This window comes from Oryzias latipes, chromosome 6, assembly GCF_053564925.1.
Source record: "Oryzias latipes strain Hd-rR chromosome 6, Olatipes_Hd-rR_3.1".
Lineage (NCBI taxonomy): Eukaryota > Metazoa > Chordata > Actinopteri > Beloniformes > Adrianichthyidae > Oryzias > Oryzias latipes.
This window is the reverse complement of record NC_136242.1, coordinates 17,844,053-17,856,697: the sequence shown is the minus strand read 5'-3', so window position 1 is coordinate 17,856,697 and position 12,645 is coordinate 17,844,053. Positions and strand designations below refer to the sequence as shown.

General features: G+C 39.0%; 1 protein-coding gene across 1 annotated transcript; it reads left to right on the top strand.

Moving 5' to 3' along the window:
* The first annotated feature begins 338 nt into the window (after positions 1-338).
* lmo2 (LIM domain only 2 (rhombotin-like 1)) lies at positions 339-3,259 on the top strand. Its single transcript, XM_004069556.5, has 3 exons — positions 339-884; positions 2,207-2,422; positions 2,601-3,259. The coding sequence occupies exons 1-3, from the start codon at positions 844-846 to the stop codon at positions 2,824-2,826; spliced, it is 483 nt and encodes a 160-aa protein (XP_004069604.1). The 5' UTR covers positions 339-843; the 3' UTR covers positions 2,827-3,259.
* The last annotated feature ends 9,386 nt before the right edge of the window (positions 3,260-12,645 follow it).

Below are 12,645 nucleotides of genomic sequence, written 5' to 3'. Positions count from 1 at the left end.
GGTTTTGAGATAAAATATGACACATGTAAACATCTGATTCTATATAGCAAATTACACCTTTAATCCACATTTTATACTAAATTGAATGAAAATATATTATGAATTGTCACCCCCCCCCCCCCCCATTTCACACATTATATATTAAACATTTTAATAAACAGTTCAAACTGTTTGTTGGGTTTTTTCACTATTTACTTTCTATTGAACTGTTTTTCGTTTTGGATCCAGCTCTCTGTTCTGTCCTAATAACTTTCTCTACATGATGATGGAGCTGCGGGCCAGGACACTTGTCTGCTGACATCACGACGTTGGTTATCTTTGCTCCATCAGCGCCTCAGGGGGAGAGAATTTCCCCTCACGTCAGTGTCGGTCACGACTCCGCTCCACGCCTGACAGAGCAGCCGGCGCGAACTTCTGTCGCTTTAAGACCGATTTCCCCCCATTGTCAGGCAGTCGTGAACAGGAAAAAGAGCAGTCAGTCACAGAATGGGGTGGGGGGTCATCCGCACGTTTAAGGCAGCTCCAGTCTAACCCCCCCTGGCCTGTGAGCGAATCCGCGGTGTCCTGGATGGCGTGGAGGTGCCAGCGCGCGCGTCAGCCCCAGGAAATGATGACAGCGTCCTCCATCGCCGCTCTGCTGACTAGAACAATCGGCCTTTTTGGTTATTCCTCCGCGAACATCTCGACTGAAGTCATCTTCCTGAATCAGGTCGTGCAGGGGGGATCTGGGCGCCGGTAGAGGCAGGTGCAGCGGCTGCGCAGGAGCTTCCCGGGACGCCGCAGAGAGACTAGAGGCTGTGGAGTCCGAACCCCGGAGCTGAGGCGCAGCGCATCTGGAGAAGAATGGTATCCACCATAGAGAGGAAGACGCTGGAGGCCAGCGAGTATGTGCTTTCCTTTTCCAAAGAATGAAGCTCAGGGTTCCTTAAGGCTTTCAAGGACATTGTCATCACAATTTAGAAAGCAACCAAACGGCACGTTATTTTAGGAAAGCAACCTCTGCAGTTAGATTCCACAAACAGAAGGTCTGGAATATGCAAAAGGCTTAGTAAAAAAACTAATCTTCAGGAAAAAACACACTAGACAGCAGTACAATTAACTATGCAGAACGTTAGTTTTACTTAAGAAATCTTATAGCAAAAAACATAATAAAATAAAATCTTGAAACAAGAAGTTCCACAGTAGCATTCTAAAAGGGGGAAAAATGGGTTAAAAAATCTAACTATTAGAGAGAATTACTGAAAACTGATTGTTTTAAAGCCCAATAAGTATTTTTTGTCATAGTTTGAGGCAAATGGTTTGTATTTTTTTTAAACTAATTGCAGTTCATCTTAATTGCAGTGCCAAAAAAACGAGTGTAATAAATGGAAATGACTTATTTTAGAACAAAATGTGAACAAAACCAGAATACGATCTAGCACATTTACTTAGAACATAAATCTAAATGTTTGTTTTGAAATTTAATGACAATAAATGGCAGTCTACATTTAATAAACTAAAAAATAACATCCTAACTGAACCATAAAACACAACAATTTCAGTGCATTTGAGTCATATATTAAGTTTTTATTCTGTTAAGATTTGGAGCAAAATGATTTTGACTCAATTTATTAATAATTTCCTTATTTCTACATACTAGTTCCTAATGAGACATAGGAATGTTTTCCACTGTACAGATTTTAAGAAAATCTTGGAAAGGTGTAGAGCAAAAGACAAATAAAAACAATTTCCAACCAGTTAAAATATCTTGAAAGTCTAAAACCAAGGTTTACAATCAAGTATCTATAAGTATCCCATAGTTTGTAGTGTGAGAAAGGGGAGCAAACAATCTTGTAACAGTACAAAAAAACAAATTGTATTGTATACACTTTCCAAATGTATTAATTTAGTATTTTAATCTGAAATATGCTCCTTCTCCAACCTTGCAGCTCCAAGCTACAAGACAAAAACATAAATAGTAGCATAAACCTTTGCAAATCAGTTGATAAAGATAGAATTTATCGGGGCACTAATAATGACATTTTATAGAATATGTTACTTTCAAAAGAAAATTGTATCAATTGGATAAAATGTGTTTGTTTTTTTTGAGCTAAGAGGAAAATCAAATTAAATTACAATAAATGAAGACTATGATCGATCTTCAGGGAATTCATAGATGATGAAAGTTCAATCCAGTTGTTTTTAATCTTCTTTTCATTTATATCAGGGAGCCGGTGGACGAAGTCCTGCAAATGCCCCCCTCCCTGCTGACATGTGGAGGTTGTCAGCAGAACATCGGGGACAGGTTCTTCCTGAAAGCCATCGAGCAATACTGGCACGAGGACTGCCTGAGCTGCGACCTGTGCGGCTGTCGTCTCGGAGAGGTGGGCCGTCGCCTCTACTACAAGTTGGGAAGAAAACTATGTCGACGGGATTATCTGAGGTTGGTCTGATGTCAATGATTATCTGTTTATTCCCTTATTTGAACAATTTATAAGAAGTATGCAGATCTAATGGGATATTAGGGGAGCACTGTCTTTTATTCTGGTGAGTCAGTTGAATGGAGATGCTGGAATGTCTTCTTGTAACATTGTCTTCCTTATCGATCATGCTCCACTCAGGCTGTTTGGTCAGGACGGTCTGTGTGCTTCCTGTGAAAAGAGGATCCGGGCGTTTGAGATGACTATGCGTGTGCGAGACAAGGTCTACCATCTGGAGTGTTTCAAATGCGCCGCCTGCCAGAAGCACTTCTGTGTGGGTGATCGCTACCTTCTCATCAACTCGGACATTGTCTGTGAGCAGGACATCTTCGAGTGGACTAAGCTCAACAACAGCAATATGGTGTAGCAGAATCTCTGACTGCTTTTCAGGATGGGATGGAACAAACCAATATCGCGTGGGCTCTGAACAGAATCCCTTTTTGCAGCCCGTATGGGTTTTATCGACCAACACATCGGGACTACAATGAACACAATGTAGTGTTGCACCATCCTGTGGAAATAACAACACCAGCAATACGAAAATATTCCCAAATGCAAAAAACGTTTTAAGTACGAAAAATTCTTAAATATGCAAAGAATAGTTTTGAACTTTGTAGAAAAAACAAAACAAACTTTGTTTTAAGGTTGTAAGTTGTTTTTGTCAGGCCTTCATATCTACAAGTGGATTCAAAACTTTAATTAGAAACTGGGTTGTAATTTCTATATGTTTTTCTTTGAACTCATTCATGGCTAAAAGGAATTTTGTTGAATCGTTTTAAGTAAATTTAACCAAACACTGATTGTGGGATCATTTATTGGCTTTTTTGCTGCACTGCAGTTTTTTTTTTGCTTGTGCATATCATTAGTATGTAAATGTCTGAATGACTCAAAGTGAAAGTTGCCATTCAAGTTGAATCTGTGGACTGAAAACAGTTTTCAGTCCACAGATTCAGTCTGTGCTGCCCTCTAGTGGTTGGTAATGTCCATGCAGCCCAGATCTCACCCCACTATAGTTCTATTGCATCCATCCAGCTTCTTAATCCACTAAATCCCTTTCGGGGTCATGGGGTTACCAGAACCTGGTCCGGTTGCTGTTGGGGGAAGGTGGGATACACACTGGACAGGTAGCCAGTCTATCGCAGGGCTTCACAATGGCTGCATTTCCACAGCAGGTCTTGATGCCCAAATTGGATTTTCTGACTATATCTGATTTTTTTTGACGACCCGCTTACATCATCTTTTAATATAGAGTAACCAATTAACTTATAAGGCATTTTTTGGACTGTGGGAGGAAACCAGAGTGCCTGGAGAGGGCCCACACATGCACGGGGAGACCATGCAGACTCCACACAGAAAGGTCCCAGCTGGGATTCGAGCCAGGGCCTTCTCGCTGTGAGGCAAGGCTGCTAACCACCAGGCAGCCCCCTTCCATGTAATAACGGCAGTTACGGTAATTTATTTGGATGGAACTTTATAATAAATTTCAAGCTACAAATGATGTCAAGTTGTAAAAAGACATCTAAACTCTATCATTTACTGGGATAAATTAGTTAATAAAATATATACACAGCCAACATGCCTTTCAATAGGCTACATTTATTCAAGTTAGCAGAGATAAGATGCATTTTTAAGCTAAACACAAGAAAGCTCCATGTGACAGCACAGCAGAATTTCTGTCCTGCTTATACCGGTAAAAAACATAAAATGTATTTAAAAAAAGATAAAAACCATTAAGGCTAAAGTAACTCACCAAAAAGTTTCTTAGAAAGTTAAAGAAAGTTCATAAAAATGAGACTTGTACGAAATAAATAAAGTTTCTATGGTGATGATGACTTTCCCATCAAATGTTCAGTTTTTAGTTAAGTATGACAGTCTATTACATTGTTCAGGATTTGCTTGTTTTTTTTTTTTTAACTTTAGGCTATGAAATGTTGTCTGTTCCTAGTACATTTGTGGTAAAATTAAAAAATAAAAAAATAAATCAAGGGAAATGACTCAAGTTAAAGATTTCTATGTTTGAAAAATAAGGTTAAATACAATTTTAAGCAGTGTGCTGTGAAAGCTGTGTTCTCCAGCAACCGATTGTACTGAACAGAACAACCTAGATGCTTGGAATATGTGGATGGGCACCAGTAGTTTCCACAAGAGGGCGCCAAAACCTTTCTTAGTGGTGATGCTGCTTATGTAGGTTTTTAGTTTTAATCACAGAAAACAGTTTGATGTAAAGTTTCCTTCTGAGACAGTACATGGTATAACAGTGTCAACACCCCCACCTAGTTAACATCCACGCTAAAACAAAAATTATCTACCTCATCATTTAAATGAAAGTTAAAAAAAAGAAGGCACAGTCTGACAGTCATTTCTTTACAGACATGGGAGGACCAAAAAAAAGGGGGGGGGGGGTACCCCACCCAGAGTCAGATTATGCTCTCGTTGAAATAAATACTTGGTGGCAAACTAATATGTTTTCCCACAACAGAGATGGGAAAGAACTCCATGAGCACTTCAGAGCAGAGGCTTCTCCTCTGCTTTGGAGGCAGAACGCAGGGAGGGATGAGGCAACCCTGGAGGAATGGCGGCACAGAAGAAAAACTCTGATATGGTGGTCTCATAAAAAGCTTTATATTGAAGTCTTGGCTGACGTCCACTTAAACATGACACAACTGCACAGTCAGATAGATTTGATGGCAGATCTGCATGCTCCACAATTTTAATGGAGAAACAGTTAGGTTTTATTTGCAGTGCATGTTAAAATTTCAGGAATTGCAAAAAAATGATTTTTAACTGAAAGACTTTGCACAGCTCTATATGCCTTGCGAGGGACATATTAACTGTGATGCATAAAGTTTTGTTTCCACTGACTGCAGATATTGTGTTGTGATATTTAACTGCTCTTCCTGCCAATTCATAGGGGAAGGATGCCAAAGTGCAGAAGTGCAGCTCCAGTATTTTAGGAACAAAACTCAAATACGGGTATTTCTTGAGGTGTTCCTCAAATGTTTTTTTGTTTTTTTTTAACTTTTGTAAAACTGAATCTGGACCTAAAGGGTACAAAAAACAACGGAACCTAAAATCTGAAACAACTTTTGTCATCTTACCAGAATAAGACACATAAATTTGTTGATCTTGAAAAGAGAACGGCAAATCAAAACGGAGTAAGTAATTTGGTGTGTTCGCCGACAGCTCAGAGTGAAAACAACTCTCCATCTCTAAAGGTAGATAAAGTTTTGTTTAATTACACAGTGCTGCAATCTGTTGTGGTGTTTTGACAAGTTCAGGATGCCTCTCACCATGAAAAAGTTACTGATCCTTAATCCAGCAAAACAGTCCCACACCATCACACTTCCTCCTCCATGCTTTACAGTTTACGTACAGGGGTGTCAGAATCCAGGCCTCGAGGCCGGTTTCCATGTTCCCATTGAATCTGATTGAATCTCAATGAATTTGAATTGTTAATCCACTTCATTTTGCCTGATAAGGACCTTGTTATGCAACCCGGGTATGTACACAATGCTTTAGCTTTAGTTAGCATTTCTTCTTTCAAAATTACGGCAGTTTTCAAATTACTTTTGTACCAATGTAAGTCACTCTTTGTACTTTAACACTTTGAATATGAGAAAACATTATGGATACATTTAAAAACCTTTGATCAGCAGTATACAGGATTTATCAATAAGATCACTGAAAATCACTGAAAAACCACAGTGGCTTTTTTATGCGTGGTGCAATCACAGGACATCTGACGAGTACATCAAGAAACAAAATTCCCAATTTTGCACTATTGCAATGAGGTTAGAAGGGGTTTAGATGAAAACTGCACTGTGATCCAACACAGTAGAAAGCTGCTGAAAAACTGCCACTTTTTTTCTAGTAACTGTAATTTTTTCACTCTGAATTTGTACCTATTTTGCTCTGCAGTCCCAAAAATCCATTGAGGCACAAACAGTAACGTCATGGTGGTCCAACAATGCAGGAATTGTGATTTGATCCATTAAAACATGAATTTTCAGAGCCCCAAAAAGAACATTTGGCTTGAATAAAGGTGTTGTACTTGATGTTCTGCTCTGCTGGGAGTTCAGTGAGTTTAATAAGATGTGAGCTCAGAAAAGGGAACATCTCATCTCAAAACATTCACACACAACACACTGAGCTGCAGAGACCCTCACATTTGGCCAAATGGCCCACGTTCCATTGGCCAAGCCTCTTCTCTGTAGCTCTGTGGGATGATCTTTTCCAGAGCACTGATTCGCACAGCACCCTTAGCAGGACTCTGTAAAGCCGTGTGCCTCTTGTGTCATCTTTACCAGTTGAACACAAGGCCGGGAGTGTAGAGCTTTGTTTGTGTACCGAGGAAGGCCTGTTTCATCTCCAGGGCCTATGTCACACTTTGGGTATACCTAAAAGCATCCAGCTGTGGCAGCATGGAAACCTTGGAGACTTTTAGAGGATAAAACCACAAAAACATGCAGCTTGTTTTTATCAAACAGCTTGGAGCACTGAAACACCCATCTCACTGTAACCTGGACCTGCTGCAGTATGTTGGGCGACCAGCAGAGGGCACTTTTTACCCAAATAGATGACAATGCGGGAAAAAAATACGTCTGTACTGATGTGTGAAAATAAAAATGACGTTAAGTGAAACTGGTTTTCAGATGGATGCCACTTCCAAAGGAGATTAATTATATGCTAATTATATGAAAATTATGAGTTATTTTCAAGGAACTAAAGAGTGAGAGCTCGACCACACCTACAAAGGAAGATGGGGTCAGACTATCATATGCAACACCTAAGTGATTCATCACAGCAAAACTTATCAATGTCAAAATCATCGGAAAAGAAAAAGACTCAAATGCTATTGATCATGCCAGCTTTGGGTTTCACTTACACTCATACCTTATCAGATGGAGCTAATTGGGAACATATTCACCCTGAGCTCCTGAGAGATGTGTCTGTCAGGAGCCACATTCCTGCTCCGATCTTCTGATAGCAAGTAGCGTCTGCAGTCTGGATGGAGGACAGGCTGTGAGTGTGCACATTTGGAGGTGGGACTGAAATCTGGGTGTGCTACTTTGGCTATATTTAATATAGTACTTTATGTTTTTTTTTTTAAATCAGGCTAGCCATGTCAAGTGGGTTCCCTAAAAGTGCGCCTGACTTTTTAATTATTTTCTCTAGTTTAGATCATATCATCCATACTACCAGTAATCTATCTATCTCATGTCATAACTCTTGACATGTTTTTTATTGGACTGCACTTTAGACTTCCTCTTTCATTCGTTTCTCCCTTTTATTACCATCATGGCCCACCATGTGTATAAACGTGTGACTTGATGTGATGTGACTCTAGACTTTGGCCAAGAGACCTTCTCTCAACTGAAGAGGCAGAGAGAATACATCAGGGAGGTAAAGGAAATTATGATCAGTAGCCTGACTTTATCAGAAGTTAAGGATCCTTAATTTTACTGTTTCAATTTAAATGACATAAATGGCCTAAAAATGCACGTAGATAGAAAATGTGCTGCTATATCCAAATGGAAAGGCTACAATGAAAAATTGTAGTTCTTTTGGAAAAAGGTTAAAAAATTATGAAGTAATTTTTTTCAAATAAAGAAGTATTCCAATATTTTATTTCTTCTTTTGATTGATGATTAAAATAAAGTCTTTTTGTAGACACAAAATTTAATTTTATGCCTTTAAAACAAGTAGTGGGGACTCAATATTGGGCATTTACTGTGTCTGTGATTCCACAAATCTACAAGAAAACAGGAAATAGGCCCTATTGGTTAAATCGGACAGTTATAGGAGTACATTTCAGAAGGCTATACAACATGAAGATTATTAATAAGTTCTAAAGTTTAAGTCTCAAAGACTTAAGGTCCAGACTCTGGTCTCTGTCTGTAAGACTAACAGGGACTCAAGCTCACGACTGAAACATGAAAGTGTTTGTACAACATCTGATCGATCACAGATGTTAAGTTCATCCATTGAACCCTGATTGGTTGTAAATCAGTGCTTCTGACTGTTTTTCACTATTCTTTTCAACTTTTATTATTATGGATCAGTTATTCCTTCCTTATGGATGTTTTCACACTAAAGAATTGTGGGATTCAGTGGCACTTGGGCTCTTTTTAATTTACTGAATTTACAAATGTTATGAGGCCCATTGAGATGACTAGTGTTTTAAATATTGGGCTATATAAATAAAATTGAATTGAATTGAGTTCCCCACTAATAGGCATCTGTGCATTAGTGTCCACCACTGCACTGCCTATGGCTGGAGTTAGGCAGAGCAGAAACACGTGGTGGAAGAAAGCCAACATTATCTGCAGGATGCAAATGTAGAAGTACTTAAAGCATCTTAAAGCCCACCCTGATCATCTTTTGATCTATTGTAAAGTCATTCCCAATGGTCATTTAATTTGACTTTGCCATTTTTAGACAAAATTAAAAAACTGTTGATGTCTATGACATAGTTTCTGCAGAGCGTAAATCAGGAATTTTCCTCTAAGTTGTGGGGAGGACTGTTCTCATAGAGTAAGCCTACCCCCATTTCCTATCATCCTTCTGTTTACATGCTCTCTCACTGAGTTACAGCCCATCACACCCCCAACCTAACATTACTGTTTTAACAAAAATGAAGAGTGATATTGGAGCTTTCCAGCAATACAGATGCATCAGAATGAAGGAGTTTGCAGCCCGCCGACTGTAGCTTCTGTAAAAGCTACAAGCGGTTTCCAATGGCATTTTTCTGTCTGCTCCTGATTCAAAGCAATTTGAATGAAGAGACACTCAGAAATTGAATTTTAAGTCTAATTTTCTCATTAATGTACTTCATCATCATTTTCATTGTAGTGGGTCTTTAAGACCCTACAGAGCTTTCCTGTGTTGCACACTCTTGAAGTATGATCTTTCAGGAGTTTTTTAAAATTGCTTGCAACAAATTAACTCACTAAGTAGATGGGACGCAATAACCAATAGAAGGACCAGTATACAAGTTTACAGGTTTCTTCTGCTAAGCTAGACAATGGCAGCCTCTCCACACAGTACAGCTTCTGCCTTTCATCTGTGTCTGCTTTTCCTGACAATCAGCTGTTCGAGTGACAGCTCTTCAATCAGCTGATCTGTGCCAACTGTTTCACTTCTCAGCTGATTGAGTCGCAAAAACAAAGAACAGAAAAACAAACAAAGAACCAGAACACCATCACACATGCTTTTTACTCCACTCTATTGGCTTTCCTTCTAGTGCTCACACACAGAAGACATCTCTTTGGAGGACCCCATAGGTCTCCGAACTGCCTAAACATCATATCCCTGTGTTTTCAGTCTTAATAAGGTAACACACGTCACATAGGTCACATGTGGTCCTCCACACCTGTCTTGTTGGTTTGCTGGTTTCGACTACAAACCCTTTGTGGCATGTCAGCATTTTGGAAAGTTTGGCCAATATTCCATTCATAACAAAGCCTCATTACTTCAAGCAAAATCTGTGCACTGATTGTCTGGGATTTCCCACAGTCTGAAGCTTGTCACAGTTAAAATCCTTTAGATGCATCTTTCCAAGATCATAAATCATCCTCTGAGGGAATTTATTATATTTTTTGAATTTGTTTGTCTGGCTGTAAGTCACTTTCTGTTTAAAATGATCCCCATATGTCTTGCAGTGTTCCAGGCTTCAGACAGATGAACCAACAGCATAGTTTGCTAGGAATGCCAGGATGAAGCAGAAATATTGTACAATAAGAAGTATAGCTGCATCTTGAGATCACATAATATAAACTAAAACTACAGTCACAAAGGAGTTAAGAGCATTAAAATTCCAAATTCACTGACTTGTGTTTTCATGGATGAAAACTTGAGAAAATTTAGCAAAATATGCCAGATGATATCGGTAAGGAATGATCGGTCCAAATTGGACAAAGTCATCGCTTCTACAGCAACCACTCTCGCCAATCAGGAGTGAGCTTGTTGGAAGTTCACATCCCTTTTACTGAAAATGGGCTTGGGAGAGTCGGTCAATCAAACATTTCAGATGCTTAATGTGAGACCACCTAGTTTCATTGAGGCATCTGATTGGCCAGTTTATGATTGAAAAAACTGAAAAATATTATGAAAAATAATTAGCATGAACATGTTAAAAAAAGGCACCAGAGCAAGAATGGTTATTCTGACAAACATAATGACTGAATGACAGCTGTTTTTTTGCTACAGAAGTCTATGGAATTTGGGAAGAACTTGGCAGTAAACAAGATGGTGCCTGACAACATCGGCCGGAAGTGAAAATACACAACTTAACCTAACCCAAACCCTAACCCTAACCCTAACCCCAACCCTAACCCTTCCAGAATTGTAAAGAAAACCTTTTAAAATGGGTAAAGCAAGTAAACGTTATACCCGCCTGTTAAAATAATTTTTTTTCTAGCAATGTAGGGGGACTTCCCGTTTCAGTCAAGGATTTCTGATTCTGGTTGTTGATGTCTGCAGCCAGGTCCTCTTGTGGGATTTTGGCTTCTTGGGACCAGCGAACACCTCTTGTTTGGAACGCCAGGGGGTAGGGGTCACTCAGTCCAGTTTATTTCCATATATTCAATGTAAAACAGCTTATTGAGGTTAAAGGTCAATCTTTTTTCTTTTGTCCAAAAGAGTGAGCTGCTGTTAATACTTCAGCTGTAGGGGAACTTTGAAAAAACTTTTATCTGAAGTCAAATTTTCACTTTCTTTACATAAGAATAGTTACATGTTTTTGCATTTCTTTATATTTAAGCAACTAATTGGATCTTTACTAACTGATTATCACTGTTTTTTTAACCATTGTTCAACATCTGTGTTCTTATTGCATTTCTTGTGGAGATTTGTTTTCTGTGACAGTAGTAGACCTCTTGTATGGCACATCAAAATGACCCCCATTAGTTGAGACTTACACTATACAGATGAGCATAAAAGGGACCTCCTGGTACAAATCTAACACATACCTCCTTCTCATCAAGCATCAGTGAAAAGCCACACCGTTACCAGGAAGCAGACCGTGGCGGTATACTCTGCCTTCAAAAAATTCAGCGATGGAAAGTCTAATTAAGGTGATGGAAAAAGGTGGCTACCATCCACTTTAAAACATCAGTGCACATGTGCAGGTGAGCGGCCATGCGGCAAACATTGGCTATGCAGCGCCTTTCCTCAGCACAATTTCTGTCTCTAATTGGACTTCCCACGCAATGCCTGCTTCCAATCACCGAATAGAGCTGCTACAGTTAGACATGCAGTGATGGTGGACTGTAGTCAGCGAAAATGAGAAGAGCGTACAAAATTCACGTGGTAAAAATTTGGCATCACTTGTTTACAGGCTGCTTTTATAGGCACAGAAAGGTTCAAAGTATTCCAGAACAAGTAAAAGGTTATGCTATAAAATTTTTACTGAAATAAACAGAACTAATCACATGATTGAAGCACATGATTGCCCAAATATATGAGAACGGGTTTATGTTCCTTTTAACTTTATTTATTCATTTAATAGCTTTAGAGATTTGAAAACTCTTTCTTCTAATAATTCATCTAAAAAACAGACAGATTTTATGGTATATTTGTGAAGTTAAATAGTTATGTCCCATAAATTTTTGATGAAATATCTAATGACAAATTGTTTCAGGCCTTTTCAAGGTAAACATTTTTGATAGCAAGTTTCAAATGTACTTTTTTTTTCTTGATTAATTTGAATGTGAGCGCTTTAGAAAACACACATTTCGTATTTTCCGCACTCTAGGGCGTACCGGATCATAAGATGCATTGTTAGTGAATACTTTTTTTGAACTTATGTCATATATAAGGCTCACCAAACCATAAGGCGCATTAAATGAGACAAAAGAGTCAGAGATAAGTCTGTTAAGCTGCGTTCACACCGAATGCGATTTAAAAAGCAGAGGCGTCAAGTTTCAATGTTATGTCAATATCGGCGCGATCAGAGGTCCTGCGGTGCAATTTGAGTGTCGAGCAGGGTGCATCGATCCAGCACCAGTGCAATTTGAGTGCTGTAGCACGTCCGGAGTTAAACAAATCTGAACTTTAGCGAAGACGACGCATAGCGTAAACCAATCGGGGACGTAGCTTTGGACATGTGACAAGTTCAATGATGCGATCAGCGGTTGGAGCCCAAAACCAACATAGGGGAAATCTGATTGTATGAAATATTTTTTAA

What these genes read in the sequence shown, in the direction of transcription:
- lmo2 (XM_004069556.5), top strand. Translation starts at nt 844, where the DNA reads ATGGTATCCACCATAGAGAGGAAGACGCTGGAGGCCAGCGA. An exon ending in AAGACGCTGGAGGCCAGCGA is followed by an intron (nt 885 to 2,206) that starts GTATGTGCTTTC and finishes CATTTATATCAG; the next exon opens with GGAGCCGGTGGACGAAGTCC. An exon ending in TGTCGACGGGATTATCTGAG is followed by an intron (nt 2,423 to 2,600) that starts GTTGGTCTGATG and finishes TGCTCCACTCAG; the next exon opens with GCTGTTTGGTCAGGACGGTC.